This window comes from Pyrgilauda ruficollis, unplaced genomic scaffold, assembly GCF_017590135.1.
Source record: "Pyrgilauda ruficollis isolate IOZ18807 unplaced genomic scaffold, ASM1759013v1 scaffold2, whole genome shotgun sequence".
Classification (NCBI taxonomy): Eukaryota; Metazoa; Chordata; class Aves; order Passeriformes; family Passeridae; genus Pyrgilauda; species Pyrgilauda ruficollis.
The window spans coordinates 21730590-21755561 of NW_024519206.1; the positions used below are offsets into that span (position 1 = coordinate 21730590).

A 24972-nucleotide genomic window follows, 5' to 3' on the forward strand; every position below is an offset into this window, starting at 1 on the left:
CAGTAAACCTGAAAGTTCTCCTGCATCTGTTGATCTGGAATATGAAAACAAATCTTCAGTCTCTGAAATATTCTGCTTAAAGTCAAGGAAAGATATAACAATACTGAAATTAAGAGCATTTTATACTTTAATTTCTAATTTTTATTTTCAGTTTTATACATTTTATTTTCATATTTTAATGTTTTTACTATCTATCAAGGTGCTTTCACCATATTACTTCAATAACGTGTCGGATTAGTTTCATTATTTATTTGTAAAAATCACTCAATTACCTACAAGAACACTTTACCTTATGACTTTCTGACATTAATTTCCTATTCAACAGCCATCATGACTGAAATAATTAAATAAGAAGCTATAGCTTCTTTTTATTTTTGAGTTTTTTACCTTAAAAAAGAATAAACTATGTGTAATGTTTTTAAAACACATGTTAAGAAGACAAACAATTACACAGTGTATATTTTATTTGACTTACGTTCTATCCGAAATAAAGATGGAACCAGAATAAGAACAGAATAAGGTTATCTAGACTGAATGTAAAGTTTAAAATAAAGTAAGGAAGTACTAACATCTAGTTTATAATAAAATTTAGAACTGGTCAACTAGGCAGTTAGTAGCTCAGGCAATATACCTCAAGCATTCTCAAGAACAGTGTTTTTACAGCCTAAGTTGATGTGAATAAGATCTGTTTTCAGACAAATGGTGGATGTCTCCACTATAAGAAAAAAAGAAAATGAGTACATTTTCTCCATGATCCACAATTTATATGTATTTCTAATGCAAAGACTTTACATTCTTCCAATTGTATGAAATGAAACATGCTTTTAAAACTAATATTTATCTTATATAAACAAGGAAGAAAAATTAAGATGCATGCTGTTCAAGACATATTACAGAGAATCAGAGAAGGGTTTATACAGTGTATTGTACAGTCTTCTTAAACTTTTTATCTGACAAAAATAATGAATATTATGCAGAATTACATTCTTGTCAATTTCTGAAAAGACACCAGGTGTCAGCTATTAATATCACTCATTTAATTTCAAATTGTTTAACTGCCCTCTTTGCCCTCCTTAAAAATTACTACATGTGAATACATTCAGCAAGTATCACTGAAAAAAGAAAAGTAATTATTAAAACTTAACTTAAGCCAGCTGAGATTTTTAAAAAACATTAAGGTCTGTCAAAGGAGGATGTTAATCCAGTACTATATATTAACTTAATAGAACAAATTACTAGAATCTACTCAAAAATAATTGAGTTTGCTACAGTATCTGAAATATGATAACCAAGAACCTACACTGAAGTAGAATGTTTGGCATCCTACTTACCCTGTTGTGATATCATGCCAAGGCATCTTCTACCTGTTGTCTTGGTTTGAATCAAGGGCTACACATCTTTAATGTTCTAACAGTAACATTAGACACCATATCTGAACACAAAACCCCACATACATGAGACTTATAAAACTAGATTTGAAATGCAGAATGCCCCTGTTCCTCAACAGATGCAATTTAGTGACTCAGTTTACTTGCCTTCACTGAGTGAAGCACTACCTGATTCCCAGAAAGTAATCATAGGGAGCAATGATGATATGAAAAACTAGGACATGTAAGAGTTAAAAGAAAAATAATCTTTCTGCAGAGTTAAAAATAGAGTTTAATTACAGTTGTTCTGGCCTCACCTGCAGGAAAGCGGGTGTTGAGGTCAACAACCTAACTTTGTACAAACCCTCATTTTCCAGATTTGATACAAGTAAAATGCCAGTACGTAATGAGAGAACTTTCATTTAGAAAGCTACTGGAATAAAGCACTCTAATTAAGCAACAATTTACTTATCTAGTAACTCTTCAAATGTAGTTAATTTAAAAGAGCATTATTTCGATGCTGCAGGGGAAAAGTATTCCAACTACTCACTGAAATAACTTTGGGCAAATGGAGAGTTCTGATTCAGGCTGAGATAACACTGTTAATTGAGCAAAACTTAAATAAACCGTAAACACTTCAGACTCACCACTTAATTCTAGCCCATTTCCAACAAAACTACTGCTGGCTTTTTCTTGGGACTGACAACATTTCTGATGTTCCTCATCACACTCACAGTAAAGAATTTCTTCCTAATATCTATTCCAAACCTATTCTCAGTTTGAAGCCATTTGTCCTGTCACCACATGCTTTTACAAACAGTCTTTCTCCATCTTACAGGCTCCCTTCGGGTACTGGAAGGCTGCAATTAGGTCCCCCTGAAGCCAGTTCCAGTTCCCTTAGCCTTTCCTCATAGGGGAGGTGTTCTATCCCTAGAGGGGACCACTGAGCTGGATGCAGTACTCAAGGTGGGGTCACAGAGCTGCAGCCTGTGAGAGAGGTGTTTCCAGATGGTGTTGTGCATTTTAGCTCCAAGCTTAGCAGGGCTAAACTTAAGGACTGAGCTTTTAAATTACTGAAAATAAGTACTAAGGAAAATATTTCAGCACTACAGAAGACTGACAGCATGCAGACACACTGCCTAGTCCCAGTGCTCTAAAAGCCACTCATACCATGCTGAACAATTATGAGATTTGAAATAAAAACAAAGTACACACATAAATCTTTAACTGAACCCTCTCATTCCTGTAAAAATGTTTTTCTTTACAGAGGTATAAATGAATCAAAACATTTTAAAAGACTTTGACAAAAACATTTGCAGGGAAGATTAAAAGATGACAGTCATAAAAACCCTCTACATTTTTGTAACCAAATGAAGCAGCTAATCCAAGATTTCTGAAATGAAATTTGAAGTTTGCTTATTTACAAGGAGCATATTTTTTATTTACATCTTGGCAGAAGGAAGTACACAAAAGGATATCTTGTTCATCTGAACAATTAAAAGTTGGTAAAATATTAAAATATCATTTATATTCCACTGTATTATCTCCTCATTGAGGTGATATTTGCTCTTTCTTTCCATTTTAAAAGATTTATTACAATTAATCATGCTATTACCAACAGCACTGCTATTTTCATCCACATGATTTCTAACACTGTACACTCCAGAGTTTCCTCCAATTAAAGCAAAATTACTGTCAAACTCAAAAATGTAAAGTACATATTCAAGTAAATAAATTTCTAAAAACTTTTACTTGACAGCACGTCTTAGGAATTACTGTGTTTCAAGTCCATAATGGTTTGAAACAGAAAGACCCAGGTCCTCCCTCCAAGTCCTTCCCCAGGCTGGATGAGCCTTTGCTGGATTAGATTGTATGGAAAGAACCAAAATAATAGAAGAAACACTGAAATGCAGTAACATAACTTAATTCTTGCCCAGGAGCTAAGAGAACATGATAAATGAATAATTCCAAAGAAGAAGAAACCAGAATGTGAGCGAGGTACAGAAAAAGGTTAAAAATTTTTGATATAGAAAGACTGGAACAATTAGAGAATCACACTGACAGAAAACCCATTTCACCTTTCTCTTTAGTTAAGAACATTTCCTTCACCTTTACAGAAGGATTACAAAAAACATGCTACCAAATCAGCAGTACAAACACACACCTAATTTCTGAAATGGGATCATACAAATATCTAGAGAAAAAACATATTAGAAATACTGAACTGCAATCTAGATGGATTCACTGAACAGGACCAAGAACCCAGTCCATTTTTAGCTTGCTAGTATTTTCAAATACTAAATGCAAGATACAAATCAATAACCTGCGGCTGTTTACCAATATCTTCTACACTGCTAAAAAAATCCCTTCTCTAGTTCTTGCAAAAGCTCCTGGAAAAGCAAAGCTTTTCTGCATTAACAAAGACTGACACTTAATCTCCATTAAATGACTGTATTCCTAATGATCATGTGCTTTGTTTTGCAAACAAGCTACGGTCTCTTACAGGATGCTCACTGAATGCAATTTACAAGCAGAATGGATAATGTGCCAGACCTAAGTATTGTATAAGGAAGTCTGACATGGAAAAAATACAAATTCCAGTCAATTCCTTAAACTGTTTTTCTCAATAGAGTGCTCACAACTGTAGTGAGGTGTAGTTCTATTAGAATTGCATACTCAGCTCTTTTGATATGGTGTTCCCCCATATATACAAAATCTTGTGAACAGCATTGGACATTTACAGGTATTACACCCTACATGTGAGACAACTGCAGCTGGGTTCTATCTCCATTGCAGAGAAAATAAAACATGTAATGGCAAATATTATCTTTGTACTGTGACACTGAAATATGCAGACAGGAGCTCTCTTGGTCAGGGGAAACCACAAATGTACAACAAGAGCCAGGACCAGTCTTTGCCACAAGACACCGGTTTTTCTTTTGAACACCCTCTATTGCTTGAGCTCATTTGGCATTTGCAGTGGTCTGAGAGGAAATTATTCCTCCCACATTAAAGTAAAAGATCTTTAGCCACTGCTGGCAAGGACATGAGCTGGAATGTGAGAGAAAACAAACAAAAAAAGAATTTGACAGCTCTGTTGTACTGCTAAATGTATTCACTATTTTTTTGCTATCCTTTTAGTCCACATATCTCTTCCCATCTCTTCACCAAATTAAAATTAAGCAGTCTTTTGGGGAACCAATACCTTTCAGCATTTATTCTCCATTTTTACATACTAGAGATACTGTATTAAAGTAACTCTTTGCCCATGCATGAGAGACAATACAGGCAGACCTCAGCCCTAATAGTATTAATAGTCTACCTGTCTTGTTCAAAAGCAAGGGTAAGCCTCATCAAGAAACATAATTTGATATTTTTGAGTGAATGGACATCAATTTTCTGTCACTACTGTTGCAATTGTATTTCAGCTTTTGTGAGCCATAGGTTCAAGCCAAATTAGAGGGAAACAAATTAGCCAGTCTCTTTGGGAGAGATTTAAGACATGTTAAATGCTCAGGCACCTACGTTTTTGCAGTAACATCCACAAACTGCCCGGGGCGGAAGTGAGCAGCATACAAGGGAGTACCTGCAGAGGAAGAGGAGAGATCATGTTCAACTTAGTGCTGAAATTCTCAAACCACTACCCAGTCATTATCCTCCAGAGTAGGTTACAGTCACAGGAAAGGAAACAGAACTTGTTATTTACATCTTATTTGTTCTTCTTGATCAACCTCACTGACTGAAATAGATGCTTTGTATTTACTATTTAAGCACACTTAGGATATAAGCCAATTTCAGATTAGCAGGAAGGGTCAAGGCTTTACTCAGATACATTGACCTTCATACACTGACAAAGCCCAAAGTGCCCAATTAGTTAAGACTCATAATACATATGTTTAGCAAGAAAACAGAATACGCTGTACTGAGAACTACTAGCACTTCACAACGTGGAGAGTTTTTTTTTTTTTTTAAAATGAAACCAAAAAACCAAACAAACCACAAGACCCACCCCCACCATTTACTATAAAATATTGGGTTAAAAAAGAGAAATTCTTGCAATAGTTCCTCTATTAAGACACAGTGTTTCCAAACTAAAGTCTGTGGCAAAAGTACAGCTTCCTCCACTGGGGAATTGTCTACATGCTGACCTTTAGCAGAAACAGTGCTACTGTAGGTCAGTGATATCACTCACCTCACTGTAATGACACTAATTCCTTAAGTACTTGCAGTATCAAAATATTAACTTCTGATTTGTTTTGTCTTCAATGCTTTTTTTCATCCAAGTGCAAATATTCTTTCATTAGCAGCTTAAAAAAAACTCAACAAAGTAAAAGTGATAACTTAGTTCATTCTAAATGAACTTTAATCTGAAGATTCATGTGACTGCATATTTCAGTTTGCAGTCTGTTATACAGCCATTAAAAAAACAGAAATTTTAATTGCTTCATGTATTTTCAATTGCTTCCGTGCTTTCTCAAATCTGTATAAATGTAAACTGAAATTAGGTAAACTTCTCATAAGTCTCAAGCATAAAAAATTTCATATTATTTCATGTTATATTTACATAATCCACACATTTGCGTAACTGCCAACTGACACAAAATCATGCACATAAAGGATGTTATGTACGAAATACACATACTGTAAAAGCAGTTCCTCAAAAACTTGCAATTCTGCTTTATCTCAAGCAATTGCTTCCACTTATCAGTCCAGACTTCCTCTGCATGTCAGATTTGATTTTTATCAGTTACTGCACTGTCTAAAATAGGTCTTACAAAAAGCTCCACTAACAGCAGTGGAGATGCAATACATTAGAATTTCCTACCCTATACAATTCTTCAGGAAATACCTGTAACTGCCAAAAACCACAAAACAAATACAACCTAAATACACTACCTAATAAATCCTCAGAAATGTTAAACTTTTCATTTGATCACCAAACTTCCAAAACTGATTTTTAGTGAGAATATTTGCTATAAATATGATTTAGTGTGTTTTACTTTGCAAGCTGTCAGAAAAAAGCAGCCTTCGTCCTACTTTTGAATGCAGCAAGAAGAAACAAAACTCAAACTGCTATTTCAGGATCCTGAGAAACATTACCACAAAATTGTGTCTAGCTCATAGGGATAAACACAGAACTTTCTGTAACTGTATCCATATTTATGCCCAATAAGTGAGTCAAGGTTACAGACTTCTTAACTCAACGTTCAGAGTAAATTTGGAATGGATTTATTTTCTCATAGGTGGAAACATAGTATCCTGGAAAAAGCAAAAATCCTACATCTCAACTAAAAAGTAAAACCCATCTTCTGATTTTCCCTATGTAAAAAGTTTGCTTGTGCTTAATGACAAAGAATTCAGCACTTGCTATGAAAAACAAGACTAAAATACACATCATAACTTGACTATGCACGTAATACTCAGTAGCTCAAAAAAATTACCTGGCTTAATTATGGCATCATCTGTTACATTAAATGTTGTAACTTTCTGCTTCCGTGGCACTCCAGCTTCTTTAAAAATTTCATGTGCAGACTCTCGTTTCTGCAACAAAAAGCAGCCATAAAAAAGAAGTCATCTTAAAATATCCAAGAATCAACCCAGCACAGAAAACTATTACAGACTGTCAACATCACTCAGAGAAACACATACATCATACTAAAATTTCATCTTCAGGCTTGCATTTTATCTCTACATAAAGTTTATTTAAAAATAAATAAATGTCTGCCTTTTATTTTCTGTCAAGTAGTTACCCTACAGCTACCTAATATAAATGAGAGATATATGAGGATATCAAAAATCAGAAGAGGGAAACTAATCATTTAGAATGTAGATGACAGATGCTACTTTTTTTTTTCCATGGCTTACAAGGAGTTTTGTAGTAATTTAGAAGTAGGTTCTCTTTTTCAAAGCTTGTGATGACTTAGTTCCATGCCAAACGATAAATGTAATTTATTTAACTAACAAAACCATAGAAACAAATTCTCGTCTTGCAGAAACTTCTAGAAATGCTTAAATTTCCACAGAAGAGAATTTTGAGTCTCTGGACAAAAAAAGAAAGATTAATAACAACAAGTTTATGATCCATGTATTTTTAAGATATAGCAAGTACACTCAGTGTCAAAGCACTGCTGACTTACTAAAGCACGGATTTTGCTTTCAGATGAGTCTGATACATTTTAAAGTACTTAAAATTATTCTCAGCTGTTTTAAGCAAGACATCTCACAGAAAAGCAGACCACTGAGAGAAAACCAAGCAACAGAAACAGTGATGGAGGAAAATTGTGGCCACAGGAAAAAAAAAAAAAAAAAAAAAAAAAGGGGTGGGGGAAAATTTTGGCCCCAGAAAAAAAAAAAAAAAAAAAAAAAAAGAGATGCAGTTGATTTTCCTTCAAATGATTTCTGGTAGAAAGCAATTTAAGCATCTAACAATACTGTCACACTTGGATAATCTCATCTCTGAGGTTTGCTTCTCAAAACTCCTGTGCAGTTCCCGCTCTCTCAAAAGTTATTTTGTGTATTTTAAGAGCAAGTAATGTAGACAACTTTTAAAATGTTACTTAGTGTATTTAAAACAGTTTTGAAAATCTGCATGTTGCCCTTTCTTTTGTTTTCAAACATTTGTTGAAAAGTGTTAGAACAGAGGAAGTTTTATGAAGAATGAGGAAGCAAGATGATGAGGATCTCTGATTTAGAAAAAAACCCAGAAATTTTAAGTTTATGAATCTGTCTTTGAGAGTGAAAAATGTTTCCCAAGAGATCTGTTAACTCAAGGTCACAGTACAAAATACTTCAAATACCTTTAAAAAACCAGAATCAACTACATACAAAATCTCTCCTAAGACCACAAATGTCTGAAGGATCAGTGGAGCACCTGAATTAATCTGCCAAACTATATGTGAGAATGAAAAATAAAGATATGGACTTCCTACTAAGTGCCTGTATATCAATCCTTTATTTCCAGCTATGTAAAACTGCTGCCTTAAGCTACAGCAAGGGGAGCCCTGTGCTCAGCATGTGTGGCTGGAAAGAGATACCACAGCTGAAGAAGAGTATGGTGAAGTCAAAGGCTAAAATTCACTTGCATCTCAAGAGTCCTACTCTAGGCTGCAACCTTGCACTGCTCTACTCTAACAGCACCTACTCTTCAAACAGCCAAGTCAAAGATGTATTTTTACAAACAAAACACTTCAGTCTTTACAAACCCTTCCTAAAAAGCAATATTGAAGAGGGCAACACTGAGTGAATTCTCGGATATTCCTTATTTTTAAAAACACCAAAAAAACCTTCCACTATTATAGGAAAATGATCAATACATCCTCACTTATAGGAAGCATATAAAATATTTTTGACAAAAAAACCCTCTGAGCACTGACAGAATTTACTTTTGAGCATAACTTTGCTTTAAAAAATAATGAAAAATCTGTTCCCTTTTAACAGAGTGACATACATCAAGCTAAAAAGGAATCTTGCTAAAAATGCAATACCCCTTATCACTTTTAAAGCAATTTGACACTCCAAAGAAATACAGGAAATTCTTTGTTAGAAAAATTACTGAAGGAATCTTTTGATTGAACTCATTAAAAACCAGTAGCTGTGAGGAATCTGAGGAAGACAGATGTTCCTATGAGGAATTAACAAAAGAGAAATTGCTTATGCTAATACAAGACAGTATCATTCAGCTTTCTTTTATATCTCACTTCTGACACTTCTGAAAGAAACACATAAAAAGGCTGATAAACATAGGAAAGCAATGATCCAAACTTGCAGCTAAACCACAGAAATACATCACTTGTTAGTGCCTTTAACAAGTAAATCTGCTCAGAATCAGCATGCTAAATTCTTCCTTAGGAATTATCTAGTTTATATAATGATGATGTCAAAAATAACAATACAGAGCTCAGTATAATAAAATAAAATAATAATAACAACAACAACAACAACAATAATAATAATAATAATAATAATAGTAGTAATAATAATAGTACACAGTTCAGTCTCAGGCTGGGACCTCACCAAAGATTGCTCAAATAATATTTAATTAATTGCTTTATTAAAATGAGTCTAAATTCAAGCAATTAAATTAAACTCAATTTCAAGTGAATTGAAATTCAACTCCCAATTTCCCAACTTGGGAAAAGTTATGCCCAAAGAATGTCTTGAACATAACTAACACTACTAAAAAGTCCTTGAGTTGACTTTTTACGTAGTTCTGCTTTGAAGAAATTTTCATAGGAGCTGTTTAAAAAGAAGTTTTCTTCATACCTTCTTACTTCTGGCACACTTTTGCTCAGACAACATACTGGGTTTACTGGTAACATCATCTTAATGAAAAGATCAACTCTAATGGGCAAAATACAACTTGAAAACATTATTCCCATGACTCTTGCATGTCTTAGACCAAACTAATAGGAAAGAAAAAACACAGCTGTCATTTTTCCAGGAAACTGTCATACCTGGAAGGTAGAAATGGACTGAAGTGACAGAATAGACATCTGAAGAGTGCAAGCTGTGCTAGTCAAACATGGCATAAACCAACCAAAGAAATGAATGGTACCTTGAAGTATAAGTCTGTTCAAAATCAGCAGAATATACTAAAAAGCCAACAGATTTATCAAATGAAAAGAAGTCCTTCTTCTCTGATCTCCACTAAAGCAGGAACAAGTACACAGAGTAATTCTGAGGCCCTGGGATAACCATCTCTTTGAATCTATGCCCTCAAAAAGCCACAATCATGAACTGAGATAATCTGCTTAGTAGTCATGAGCCCTGGGATTTTTTTACTTGCCCACATCAGACAAATGAGTGTCAGGATATTGCAAGAATTGAAAAATTATATTTTACAGGAATAATGCATCACACAAACATCCTTTGAGGGAATGCTTTGTTCCTGCTTGATCTATAACTCATCCTGGGGAATGACAGCTCTGCCAGACAACCTCAGCCACTAGAGATATCTGGGAATTCCACATCAAGCAACTGGGATGTCTAAAAAAGTGAGTGGCTTTGATATGGCTGTTGATGAGTTACAATCATGAAGTTATGTTGTTGAATAGGTAAGTCTTAAAGTTACTTATCAGCAGAACTATAGGCAAACTAAACAATGCCAACAGACCTGGGAAAAATTAGAACTATAGCTAAAAAGACAGTACAGAAGAGTAAGCTAGAGCACTAAGTTATAAACAACTGATGGAGCTGAGTAAGCTTACAACAGGCTCCTGAAGTGTGTATCTTGCAGTCCTCATCTCAACTGCATCTCCACAGACATGAAGAACACACATTTCTCCACTGCTAGTGGTCCTTCAAACCCTTTCACCAGCATGGGACACTGCACATCAAAGCAAATTCCTAAACCCACAGCTTTCCTAGAGAATTAAGAGGCAAAACTTTCAAAAAGTTCCTCTTCCTATTCTCTTAATGAAGAATTTACACTTGCTTTAGGAAACAGCAAAGGTGAATGTGACAAAAGATCAATTACAAAACATGCTTGCCTGTCAATAATTTTTTCAGAGAAGTGTACTTATGCTACTTTTGTATTATAATCACAACAGAAACAATTATTCCATCAGTGACACCCAAAGTGCTTCACTTACAGAAAAAGGAGATACATTTTTGCCTCCAACAAGCAGCTTAGCTGTTTTTCCACCTGACTCTTCCTTTGAAACATATCTTAAAACATGGCAATCTTGAACCTAGAGAAAAGAAAAAGTGTTCATCTGAGCATAAGCAGATGTGTATACATTAAGACAACAAAACACCAAATTCAGTCTTTGTTTTCATAACAGAAGACACAGCCTACAAGTAAGACAATGTATTACATTTTTACCACTGACATTACTTTTCCAATGAACTGAAGGCTTATTTCAGAAAGAAAACAACTAGTAGAATGCAAACTAATTTCATAAATGCTCTAGAAATTATAATCACCTTTTTCACACAAGATCTGCAAAACCTCTATTGTAAGCATTCAAAGCACAGTAAGAGCCCCCATTTTAGACTCCTGCTCCTTTGCCCTGTAAACCTGATGGCTTTCACAGCAGTGGCTCCTCTTGTGGCAGCAGCCAGTGAGGAGAAGGTTTCATCACAAGAGCAGCTGCCAGAGAATATGAAGAAGCAGCTTCAGAGCTACAAAGGCTCAGAAACCAAGGTGAAACTAATCCAAACATGCCTGCAGGTGGAAAAATAAAAGAAGTGAAGTGGGATAATTAACCCCAGCTTTGCTGCATCACCTAGGTAACACCACTCAAAGCTCTGCAGCATTTGGATAGCTGAGGCAGCAGGGCAGACCACTCCTAGAAAGTATGGATATAAGCAGAATGGGCGTGGTGTACTATACAGGAGTGAAAGAAATCTTCACTTTCTTTCAGGATTTCCTACTCTGTACAAGCAGTGAGTTTCACTTTTCCTTGAAACAGCTGGTTTACAATCTGAATGCAGTATAGGAGATTAAATTCATTATCGTTTATTTCACCTTAAGTAGTGTGACAGCATGTTTTTCTCCTGATTTGGTCCATATTGGCATCATTCCCAGTTTTATTGCAACAACACCAACTCTGATGGAATCTGTAGGTCAAAACAGAACATGGATGCACCTTCACACTTAGTAATTGAAAGAGTTTATCCAATAATCTGCAAAGTCCCACTAATTCTGATCTTTCCTAAGGAGGTGAAGGAGAGAAAACACCACTAAATCCTTGCAGGGAGGCTGGGAGTTTTTAACCCCACCAAAAATTCTACCTGTTTCTGTTGTGTTTGATACAAAATGCAACTACTTTTGGTTAGTTTTTCTTTTCCAAAATACAATGCCCATGTATTAGAGCCAAACTAACTATTGAGAAGTTTGCTGTAGGACGTTCTTCCCACCCCAATCAGTGCAATGGCAACCTGACAAGTAAGCCACACAAATGATGTGACCCTTTTGAAAGCTCAAAAACTTAATTCTGTGTTCTAGTCCATAACATTGTAATCACAGACCAGAAGTGGGATGTATTATATTTCACTTTTTCTTCAGAGCCCAGCAATATTAACAAAAACATTTTCAAGTTCATACACTTTATACTCTAAGGAGACTTTTTTGACAAATTCTTAATTTATTGTCTTGTTGTACAGCAGTGAGATGGGCCAAGAGATGGACTATAAACTACCTTAAGAACTAAAAGTTCTTTAAAGGTTGTTAACATCTTGTAATATTTTAAATGCTTTTTAGAGAACTGATGTATTACATTTACTTATCTACATGGAGATTTATTGAGTGATTTATGTGAAAGCCAAAAGGAGAATACTTCACAAGACACAATCCTGATGTTACTGAATAATTTCAGCATACAGGGGTATTTCAGAAGAGATACTTTCTCACCTGGTGTCCACTTATTCAGCGGCCATGGCTCATCTTTCAGAGGGCACAGCTTGCTGGCTGTCTGAGCTTTGTACTCCTCTGCAGTTATCTTCTTGAGGAACTCCACATTCTCTTCAGAAAGATGCTCATGCCACCATGTTGAACTGTTGATGTGTCTGACTACAAAGCCCAGCTGACCCCTTTCCAGAGGTGGGAAAAAGTTTTGAGCGTCATATCAGTACAAAAAGTGTCTCATAACACGTATATTACATCTAGAACACCTAATTATCTGTCATTTGACTAAGTATTTTGAATTATACCAAAGGGGAGCAAGCAACAACAAAGCAAGCAACCACTCCTTTTAAGACAAAAAACCCCAGCTAGATCCATGAACAAAGAGATAACTGTAGGTACTGTTTACCTTAACTTTAGCAAGACTTAAAACAATCTCTTGTGACATCCTTCTATCCAAGATGGGATGTTATGGCATGGATGGGTGGGCTATCAGCTGAGCAAAAACCTGGCTGGATCATCAGCTGAAGGAATCACAGCTGATGGTTTGGACTCTACTAGAAGGCAAGTTACAAGCAGAGTTCTCCAAGAGTCTGTTCAGGAACTTGTCCTGTTCAATATCTTTTTCAGGGGCCTCTGAGAGGGGATGAGTGCACTGTTTTTAAGTTTTAAGGGAGCAGTGGATGATGCCCAAGGGTGTCCCTCTGCCAGCCAGAGGGACAAGCCAACAAGGAACCCAGTGAAATCCACAAAGCAGAAATGCACAGTGCCATTCACAAGTGGCACGGAATAATTAGTGAGAAAGCTACTGACAAGACCGAGGCAGGCCATGTCAATGAGGTGCATGCCAGGAGAGTGAGAGAAGTGCTAAAAACTGAAAAAGGGGATTCAGATTTGCCCTAAGGAAAAAAATGTTCAGCCTGAAGACAATCTGTGGCACTGGGGTCTAGAGGGACTGCGCAGATTCAGTCCTTAGAGGCTTTCAAGACCCAAAACCACAAAGCCCTGAGCAACCTGGTCTGACCTCAGGGCTGGTCACACTGTCAGAAAGAACTTAGACCTCAGCTTAGAACTTGGCTCCTCAGCTCCCTTCCAGCCCCAACAACTCTCTGATTCTACAAACACTGCTGAGCACCTCAGTGTCCTGCCATAAATGTTATGAGGGCTGAAAAAGGACTGAATGCTCCCCAGTCCTCTGCAATGTCAACAAAGGAGTATTTGATAGCACAGGCGCTGAATGCACGTGGCCAGCGGGCCAAGGTGACCCAAACCACGGCAGGTCAAGTCGCTCACTACGCTGCAAAGACACTTGGGACGCGAACACGCCTGTCCTGCCATAACTCCCCCGCAGGCTGGGGCTATTTCTAAGGCTGGAATGGCCCAGCAGTAACCCCTGGCAGCACGAACAAAGCTTCCAGGCGCTGCCAGCAGCTGCACGCAGAGGCCGCGGCCACAGACGGCGCCCAGGGCCGGGGCGCGGCCGCCGAGGGAAAGGGGCAGCCCAGGTACCCCTCACCTGCCAGCACCTGAGCGGAACCCACAGGAAAGACGAGGCAAAACTACTTACAAGAGCCTGTAGTGACAGGACAAGGGGAAGCGGGTTCAAACTGAAAGACAGTAGGCTTAGACTAGATATAAGGAATAAATTCTTTGCCGCGAGGGTGGTGAGGCACTGAACTGCTGTGAATGCCCCATCAATGGCAGCGTTCAAGGCCACGTTGGATGCAGCTCTGAGCAACCTGGTCTAGCTGAAGGCGTCCCTTCCCACAGCATTAGGGTGCAACTTGATTATCTTCAAGGTTCCCCTCCAACCCAGGCCATTCTACGATTCTACGACCTCAGGGCTGCGACAGGGGCCGACCCACGCTCTGCTCCCCGCTGTTCCTGCCGCTTCTTCTTTCCCTCCCGTCCCTCGGAGCAGCCCCTTCCCCTCCCAGCTGTACCGCTACCTGTGTCCGGGAGCCGGCGCCGCCGCCGCCCAGAGGCGCCCGCCGAGCCGGGCCAGCCGCCCCCAGCCCGCCATGCCGCCACCCCGGCGGAGCCGCCGCCGCCTTCCGGCCCCGCCGTGTCCGCCGCTGGAAACCTTCCGTGCTGCCCCGGACACCGAGTTCCGCCCCGCGGGCGGAGAGCTCAAAAGTGACAAAAAACTCCCGGATCACCCCAAAGTCGTGGGCTACAGCACCCGTGGCCGATGGAGCTATTCTGACTCGGGGGAATACCTCACGCAACGGCGAGGACGTGCAGAAATAGCCACGGGCCCCTTTCCTCCCTCAGCCGTTCCATTCCTGCCGTCGCTCCTGTGCCTGCATTCCAGGCGTGAGGCAGTGAAATCCACCACACGCGTCTCTAAAACGGGAAAATGGCAGCTGCTGGTGGGGTTTATCGCTGGCAAGCACCCCTTAGGCACACAGGTTGCGGGACAATGGACTCAAAACCTTCTGCAGGGGCTGAGGAGGTGCCCTCGGGGTGTGCTGGTGTCTGGGAAGAAGCGACTCTGCTGTGTCAGACTTCCTCGGGGTGCGGGGCTTAACCACTCAGGGCTTTGCTTCCATGGAAATGAGCCACAGGACGAGAGGAAACGGCCTCAAGTCGCGCCAGAGGCAGTTTAGGTCGGATATAGGGGAGAATTCCTTGGAAAGGGTGGTTAAGCATTGGAACAGGCTGCCCAGGGAAGGTGGTGGGATCGCTGTCCCTGGGAGCGTTCACAAAAACATGTAGATGTGGCACTTAAGGACAAGGTGGTGTGATTGCCCTGGCAATGCTGGGATAATGGGTGGAATGGATGAACTTAGAGGCCTTTCCCACCCGGAATGATCCCATCACTCTATGACTGTGTGCTCCGAGCCAGGGGCTGCGCCGTGTGATGGTGAGCGAGCAGCAGCGTTTATGGGAAGTGTATTTAATAGTGTAGCCAAGAAAAGTTAAATTAAAATGAGTTAATTAAAATGAGGCAGAGGGTCCTGGGGAGCCTGACACAGGGATGGTACCTGTGACACTCTGGTTTTGGTGTGGTCTGGCTTTCATCAGTATCCAGAATTGACTCACCCTTTTTTTCCTTTTCTGGGCAGAGACCCAGCACAGCTGAGAGTGCACTAGTTAGGATAGCGAAGGGGTATGAACCCAAGATTCCCTTCTGGTTTCAGCAGAAATCCCTTTTTATAAAGACACATGAGCTGTCAGCATGGTCAGCTGGAATCCGTCCTCGTTTCTCTTTACCCCACTACTCCATCTTCTCCCCCTCTTTGGTATGTGTGTGTGGGGGTGTTGCACTTGAGGCTTGTAACTGGGCTATTTTGGTGTTCACACCCAAAACTGTGATCCAGAAACTTCCCAGTAGCTTTCATACACATTCCTTATCCCGAATTTACTTGTCCTTTTAAGAAGTAGCCACATAGTGTGTCCAAAAATGCATCTCCTGAGTTTACAGTCCTACTGACATTCCCTCTCTGAAGCTGGGTAGTCATCTCCACTATCACAGCAATCACTGCATCTTTTTGCTCTCTCCCTGGCATCAAGAACAGCATCAGGGATGTTGCTAAGTTTCATACAGATGTGTTTTCTAATGGGGTCCATTGGTAGCTTATGCTGTTGCTCTGACAGAGACCTTTATAGCAGGAGAAATAAAAGGTCTAAAAATGTTAAAGGTGTTATGTCCCAATTTCTGAGCACTGTGGCAACCCTACAGTTGCCTACCTGACCAAAAATCCCCAGGAAGTAGCAAAATTCTATTTGCCCCCATTTTAGAGAACTGGAATCAAGGCACATTGCAAGATCAAGTAACTTGCCAAGCCATGGCAGATGTTCCCAGCCAGTAAAGAGGGCTCCCTTGATCCTAGAGAGCCTTGTTGCCACAGCATGATGCTTTTCTCACGTATCATCCTGCACAGCTGAGGTGACACAGGATTTCCTGCACCAGTAACTTGGAAGTAATACACGGGGGCACACATTTCCGAGAGAAAAATTTCAGTTCTGTACTTTCCCCCTATTTATCATGATGCAAAATAAACATTCTTCTTGTTGTTGTTGTTTTTTTTTTAGTTGCATGCAGCTTGCCATGGTGCTAAAGAGGCATGAACTCATCAAGTTTGTGTGTGTGAGGGGGAGTGTGTGTAGCAAGGTGGCTGCAGCTCTGAGTGCAATCAGGTGGCAAACTGCCTGCTCTGATCAGTGGGACAAGAATTCAAATGCCTCCTGAATGCAGCAGTAGAAGGCTTTCTGCACAGCAGTGGAAATGGCTGCCACTTTTTTTGGAAGAAAGGAAGAGCACCCATTACAAAAAGCTTTCCCACCAGTCTGCTGCCTTGGATACTCCTCAGAACCGCAGGAAGTGGAAACACCACTTTTGAACTGTCAGCCTTCGGAGGAGAGGTCACCTGGGTTTCACCTGATCAGTTTGGAGGATCTCTCCAACTTTGCAATGAAATTGGAAAAAACAAAAAAGAAGGGGTGGGAGTGCAGCCGCTGATGGTTTGCAGTGAATGCTGCAAGCAAACATGCAGCTGGGCTGACAGTTATCATTCATATAGCTCTTTAATTGCTGAAATTGTCTCTGGTATAGTGCAACTCCTCAGGTCATGAGGAGCTACCTACCATGCAGGTAAAAATAAGACCTCTGTGTGAAGGACAGGTGGTGCTATAAACTATTTTTCTGTGACAAAAATGGCACTTTCTGTAAATAAAATAAAAAAAAAATAACTTGAGAAGTATAAACTTATCTTAGGAATCTTCCAGTTCATCCTTCCCAAAAAACACCCCACAAACAAACAAACAAACAAACAAAAAAACAAAAAAAAAACCCCAAAAAACGACAACCAACCAAAACCAAACAAACCAAAAAAATTAGAATACTGCATTGTTCATTATGGTAAAGTCTTTATATGGAAAGGTTTTACCTTAGGGTAATAAGCACTTAGCAGTGTATTAGCGCTTTTTTCAAATCTCTTGCGGACTTAGTTTCCCCTACAAACTAAAAATGCAACTCATCCCAGTATCTGGCTCAAGAATTATAGATGTTAATTTATTTTGGGCTAATAGGAGTTTTCTGTGACTTTTCTGCTGTTTGAATTGGATTTGAGATAAAAAGGAAGGCAGGGTTGTAGTTGGAAGAGAATATATTTTACATCATTGGTTATCTCAGAAGGACAAGATGTAATTTATTTTAAAGCAGTTTTCAGAATTTAAAATGATCCATCAAAAGGCAGTAGAAGTTTAAATTTGCATAAAAAATCTGTAGGAGAAATTGATGGCAGTTCAGCCTAAAGGCAGAATGGCCTTGCTAAAACCCTAAGCAGATAAAACAGGAGAAAAAAAATCCCATTTCAGAGATATATTCATGCATTTAATGAGGTTACCCTGCACAAAGTCCACAGTATTTTATTGCAGAGAGTAGCTTGGAGCAACGAAAATAACATCCAAAGCCTCATTAGAAAGCCTTTACCATATGGCCAGTTTTGTCTTCTGTGCATCCTACACCAACTCACCACACTGTTACGTGTTTGTCTTACATGCTAAGATCTGTACATTCTGAAGAAGATTTCCAATTGATTTTTCAATACCATGAAGGTACCTTTCCAAGTAATTGAGGGCTCCTACAGAGTTGCTGACTTATATCAACCACTGATAATGATTTGTTTTTAAGTAGAGAGCATTTATAATCTGGATTTTGTGAAGTAAACAGAAATATCTGCAGCAGCTGGGGTTCTAAAGACACTTATATGGACCATGTACACACATGAAAATGACTGATGGTTTATATAGCTCAGCATACAATAGCCTGTTGATCTCTGCATTTTATGTGATGCCACATTATAGAAGCACCTCGTAACACCTCTGGAAATGAAGAGTTGTAACTGCCCAATTCTATGTAACCACAAACACTTCAAAAATTAGTTTAGTCAAAGATCACATGTACCAGAAGGACAATTTATCTGATTCCTAAATTTTCTTGCTGAAAGCTTTCTTTTATTCAGTCTGGGAAATTATAAAGAAAAGGCTGAACTTCTCCTCAACTGTACATGACATCCCGTAATGCAAGTGCCAGGGTAATGTAATACTCTTTCCATGGTGAGAGCACCATCATGCCTCTGAGGAAGGATCTCAAATCACTTTTTAAACCCCAGTACTATTGTGAGATATTTATGATACATGACAGTGACCTTCATTTTACAGAGGAGGAATCTGAGGTGCAGAACATTTAAAAATCTTGGGCAAGAAAACAAAATGAGGTGCTGGAGGAGGAAAGAACACAGAGTCATTGATTTTTCAGTCCTGTGCTTTAACAGCTAGAAAATGCTCCTCCTGAGAATAGGGAAGGAAAGAAAATAGGGGGGAAGTGGGAATAAGAAACTAGAGGTGTTGGATGTAAGAATTAAGAGTCATTGGCAGAATGGTGTGTGACACGTAAGGGGAGATCACAGTAGCTTCCAGATGAAATACACCCACAGAGGGAGAGATGTGCAGCCTGTCAGGGTAAGCTTTCAAATGAAGTGTCAGCCATTACATGGAAATGTGGATTTGAGATCTATCCGTTTGGACATCTCCAGACAATTTATACCCATGACCAGGTAATACTGGCTGCTGCTCAGTATCTGATCAGCTGAAGAAATCTTTACAAGCAAGTGTGAATGATGGCACTGCAGAATAGAGATGGGGCAGAACTGAATGTGCTGGGGAGGCAGCCCCATACATCTTGGCTATCCCACTGCCTTCATTTAAGAGTACAAAATCATCAATCAAAGCTGATCCTATGGAAGATACCTCTAAAGGAGAATCAGGGAGCTCAACTACTGTTACCTGAAAACTCATTTAAAAATACGTATTTCTTAACCAAAAGCCCTTGCTCACAGGGGAAGGTTTTCAAAATATTCAGCACTGGCCCCAAACAGCTTCTTCAGGAACTAGCAACAAGAATGTTTTCAATTCAGTGGGAGTACAATTCATCCAAAGTTGTGCCTTTTGGATAATCCCACAGAGATTATTTTTTGTCAAATTTTCTTCTTAGTTTTTAACAAGTCACATCCTTCAAACACAGAAAATATTGATCTAATTTCTTCACTTACACACAGAAATATTTCAATGGAAAGTGCAATCCAGCACCATTCTGTTCTTTTATGTACTCTTTTATTTAAAAAAAAAAAGGTGGCTTCAATATTCTTTTGGTAAAAAACAGTTCTTCTATCACACATGGGTGATCTGTGTGAGGATGAAGTTACAAATCACTGTTTGTCACAAAATCAGGCCATGCAAAATTTCATTTGGAAAATGTGCCACACAGAGTTGGGTACTGCATGTGAGATTTAAAACACAAATGAAACAAAATAAGAATTACCAAACAGAAGAGGTTATAAAATTGGATAGCCAAAATACATCCTGTTTGAAAGCCAGCCAGACTGTTTGGATTAAGTTGGCATGTTTTAAGATATGTGGTCCCGATGGATCATCCTCTCTTTACAGTCAGATCTCTTTACAGCTATGGTCTGAACACTTTGTAACAGCTGGATTTGTCAGGCTTTGGAAAAGTTACTACTCAGGCCACAGACTGAGTGTGCTCGTTTGGGTGTCCATGTTATAAGGTGCTAAAATTAGAAATGCCCATGCTTTCGGTCAGGTATCTATTGAAACACTTTATTACCATTCCCTTGGAATATGGAAGTTGAAAGCAGGCAGCCTTGTGGCAGAGAGAGAAATAAAGACAACTGCAAAACTGTGTTGTTTTTATTTTAAACATGCAAAATACAGTTCATGCATCTGCCATTTTGAAAAATCTCTTAGTTCATAGCAGATTAAACCAAAGACATTTTGGCTATCGACTCAATAAATATTTCAAAATGCTTTACAGTGTAAATATAAGAAATTTAGCAAAATTTCAACAAACCTGTATAAAAACCAGATACAGATAACTTTTTATTTCAAGGCAACATGCTGTAATGTAAAGAGTTCACCTTTTTTTTCTGGATTTTTTTTCTCATAAAAAGGTTTCAACAATACAACCGCTTGACAGATTTAAGCCTTTAGGCTACACATGCAAAAAAAAAAAAATTTAGTTAAAAATCACCAAAACGTGCTATTTTTTTTTTGTTTCATTTTTTAAATACAGTAGTTGTAGAGAGAAGCATTTTTCTTTTTTAATTTTGTAAAAGAGTGCAGGCAGGTTCATGGAGCTAGTGTCCTGGAAGACTCGTACTCTGACATACATTTTGGTTTTATCCCTTTGCCATTGTAATAGTCCACGACTTGGTTTGGAACTTCAGCCAAAACGCTTTTTGCTAGAGCAGCTGGGGATGCCTGCAGGAAATGGTAGAAAACACAAGCATTAACCTGGCTAGAAGTGCCGTGGGTTTCAGAGCCATTGGTGCCATGAGATCAAGGGAGGAAGTATGCCATGAGATCAAGGGAGGAAGTATGGTACAGAGATGGAAAGCAAAAAAGACTTAAAGTGAATCACGCTATTGCTGAAAACTCATTTTATGAGTCAGTTATGGAGCTGTAGCTGCCTCAAAGTACACTAAGCCAGAAATGCTCTGTGTGATTCCAGGTCCATTTGGACAATTTTAAGTTCAGGGTAACTGAACTTCCCTGCACTCTGGGAGGGCACCATATCACAATAAAAAGCTGCAAAGACTTCATTCATCAGTGTTCAGCAAGGAACCCCGCAGAGCTCCAAGCTGAACATGAATGGACAACACTGTGAAAGGGAGGCCTTCATCACCATTCTGTTCCTCAGAATCTGGCATGGGGTTTTAATGGCTGGGAAAGTTTTTAATTCAATAAAAAATACTTTGTATTTATTGGAATTAAGCCATGGTTACAAGAAAGTTTCAGTCCTAGGCTTGGTGGAGACTTTAAAGCTCTTCCTGCAGTGTAAAAATGGCAGGTGTCCACCAGACTAAGAACTGATGACCCTGAAAGGTAGGGACAGATATAGAGATGGCCACTGGCTTTTCACCCCAGGCAGGGAGGAGGGCTCCCCCTCAGTGCAGTGAGAAACCCTGCCCTCCATCAGCCACACAGAGTCGCTGCCTCACACCCTGAAATGCTTCATTTTAAGCAGAGGGGGCTGTGGATGTTTTGTGGGCAACCATTACCTGTGTGTGCTGCATGAACATTCCTCAGTCCCTGAAGTCAGCAGTGACAAAGCTGGACTCATTCTCCCATGCACCCTCTTGCCCCGTGTTTTGGATTTTCTTGTTTCTAAGTGTTTGGGTAGAGCTGGTTCCACATCCTCAGGAGCCAGCCTTCTTGGCCATGTTTCCTTTGAGCCCACCACAAAAATGCAGTAAAAATGCAAACACTTAAATGTCATTTTGAGAGGTTTAAATTGATGTATTTATCTCCAGAAAGTGCAGACTGCATCTCAGACGATGCATGGGAGCTCAGCCGGTGGCTGGATCACATTTCTTCTGCACACCAAGCACTTTTTCCCAAATTAATGAACGCTTTCTTCCTCATTCTCTTCCTCTGTAGTGTTATCAGCCAAGCTGCAAAACTACGATGTCACAAAGTGGTTGTATTGACTATTTTTTGACCTATTCTGTTTCATGGGGTGGCATCCTTATCCTTACAGAGTCTTAAAATTTGGCTTACATAGCATGCAAAAGGTAATCTATTTGTAGGCACACTAATCCAAAGGTGAAGAAAACTCCAGACTATTAGAATTTTCAGTATCAAATGTTATAATACTGCAAATACAAAGATAATGCTGGCAAAACCAGAAACAGTTGGGGTTTTTTTTCTCCTGTATTGTTGTATTTTGACTCATGTATGGGATTAGTAACAAATAAAATTAAATGCTGTGACATTTATATCAAAATATTTGTGCAGCCAAAAAAGCCTGGAACATTTCTGTATGAGCAAACTGGCAAAACATAGAGCATACTTTATGTGTCAGTGCAGCAAGTGTTCTAAGGTATTACACAGTAACAGAACCCATTCACTTTAATCCTGAAAAGGGAAATGCATTGTTTTCCAGAGCTGCCCAATTCTTGCCTAAACCTGTTTTATAGAATCATGAAATGATTTGGGTTCGAAGGGACCTTAAAGTTCATACAGTTCCAACTAAAATAATCAGAAAATACCCCTTGGAATCACACAAATGGCTGATTTCTACTATAGTATTGAAAATTACTGTTTTTTTAAATCTCCTTCCCAGTGTGTCAAAGCTGTACATACCTTAGCCTGCCTCTGTGCTGTCTTACTAAAAATACAACCCTACACAGAGGTAAAAAACTGGGAGTGGGGGAAGAGCCCTGAGCCAGTGCTGCACACACAAGCTGTAGCAATCTGGAAACTTTGCTCTGTCTTTAAAATGCTGGGCAGGAGCATTGCCATCAACTTCTCTGGATCTGTGCAGTTCACATGTTCTGAACTTTGGGCCAATGACACTCACTGCTGTGCATCATCCTCCCTCTGCCACTTCTCTCTTCTGATGCCACATCCATACCTCCTGAAGGAAGGGTCAGCCCTTCAGAACAGGCTCTGTCAGGGCTCAGATGCACAGCTGAATCACTGCCACTTCAGGAGCTCTCAACTGAAAAGCCTTTTATTGAGGTTTAGGCAAAAACATTTACTGTGCCCACAGGCTCACAGGCAATATGTGCCCCACACGGGATTGCCCTGGGGTAGCTGGCTTGACCCGTACTTCAGTCTGAGCATGGGCAACTGTTGCATAACTGAGTTTTATCATGCCAGTGATGTCTCTTGGTCCTGGGGCTCTTTCTAGCAGGGAACATCCTAAAGACAGGCTTGGGGTTGGTTTCCTCTCTGGTGATTTGGACCACCTGTACCTTACATACTTTTTGTGGTGGTAAAGCACTCTCATTTGCAGATCAGATGGTGCAAAGCAGCATTTTCATCAGTGAGAATTACACTCAGTAACTTCTAAACCAAAACACAGACCCAGTTCATCAGTGTTGTGAAAAGATTGCCTTTGCTGGGTCTTTACCACAGATGGGACATTAAATTAATATTTTACTGTAACATTTTCTCCACTGCTTGAAGAGCATTCTATCAATAAGCACCTCAGATGAATAGTTATCAATTGATAGCTGATACACAACAGTGAGATCAGTCAGCAGCAGGAAAATAATCCCCTGTGATTCCATAATTGGTGTTAGTTCAGTTCTTTAGCTTCACAATGCTTAACCTTTAACTACAATGCATAGTGCAAAACATTGCTCCTTGCAGTGATTATGAGCTGTGCTTTCCACACTCCGTTGTGATGTATGTTATTAAATCACAGCTGTTAACCTTTGTGATTAAATACAATGAAGAATGGAATACAATCTACCTGTGGCATCAGATTTGTGCCCAGTAAATATATCATACATCCCAAAGGCAGAAAATTTCATTTCTTAAAATAGGACTGTGAATGCATTGAGGCAGGTGATTTTCTTCAATGGCGTTTCAGTGATGGAACATCACTGTTTTATAGTTTCAGGTGAAGGACACTCACATTACTGGGGTGGTGATGATTACAGAGAGAAAAAAGTCACGTGGGTTCAGGGAAAATCTGTTTCCTTTGTTTGATATGTTCCCCTTTAGTGAATGGCATATGTCACCCACTATACAATGGGACATGTTTTAAGTGTTAATGGTTACCTTGATTTTATCAAGCCTCTACTATACTACAAACTATAGGATTTGCCAAGAGTCACTACAGTTGCTATTATTATTTTGATGGCTTCAAAGATACTCCTTAAAGAGAGAGAGAAAGAGCTTAAATGTTTTACTGAAGTACTTCTGCTGCACTGTATCACACAGGAGATGAAACCCCTATAATAGAGCCTGCTGTCTACACTGAGTCTTAAGCCAGTAAAACATTGATGTGGGTATAAGATTTTAGGTATGTGAATAACTAATTAAAATGTGTTAAATGCCTCTTTGAGTGCTGTGCAGGCTCAAAACCTTCTCTGAAGTCAAACTTATAAAATAAAAGGGATTCAGTCTATATATTATTTTTACAACTTCCTTCTCCCCCCCTTCCATTTCTCAAAGGGGAAGGTTTTGCACAGATTATTTTTGATCTCTTTGGATAGATATGAGATTTTGAGTTCCAAGCTGACCTGAGAATAGAAGTAATGAAAAAAAATATTGCTTGGGTCGACTCCAAGGGAATTTTGGTTTACTCTTCCAGCAAAACAAAAAAATAAATGCTCAGGCATAACATTTTCTTCTCTCCTTCTGTCATAATAGATATAATATGGATTTAGGAATAAATAAATACTTGATTTATCAGAAAAACCTATAAACCTTATACAATTTGAT

General features: G+C 39.1%; 2 protein-coding genes across 2 annotated transcripts in view; both read right to left on the reverse strand.

Annotated features, from left to right (window-relative positions):
• MRPL3 (mitochondrial ribosomal protein L3) overlaps positions 1-14759 on the reverse strand; it is a 28745-nt gene extending 13986 nt beyond the window's left edge. Inside the window, exons 1-6 of the mRNA XM_041466600.1 lie at positions 14661-14759; positions 12721-12899; positions 11836-11927; positions 10958-11056; positions 6809-6908; positions 4893-4953 (exon numbers count right to left, since the gene is read on the reverse strand). Of these exons, the coding sequence (XP_041322534.1) occupies positions 4893-4953; positions 6809-6908; positions 10958-11056; positions 11836-11927; positions 12721-12899; positions 14661-14734 (605 nt within the window). The 5' untranslated portion in view covers positions 14735-14759. The remainder of the gene's footprint in view (positions 1-4892; positions 4954-6808; positions 6909-10957; positions 11057-11835; positions 11928-12720; positions 12900-14660) is intronic.
• A 6079-nt stretch (positions 14760-20838) lies between these two features.
• The window catches only part of CPNE4 (copine 4), a 225316-nt gene continuing 221182 nt past the window's right edge, over positions 20839-24972 (reverse strand). The window contains exon 16 of the mRNA XM_041466406.1: positions 20839-20994. Within this exon, the coding sequence (XP_041322340.1) occupies positions 20863-20994 (132 nt within the window). The 3' untranslated portion in view covers positions 20839-20862. The remainder of the gene's footprint in view (positions 20995-24972) is intronic.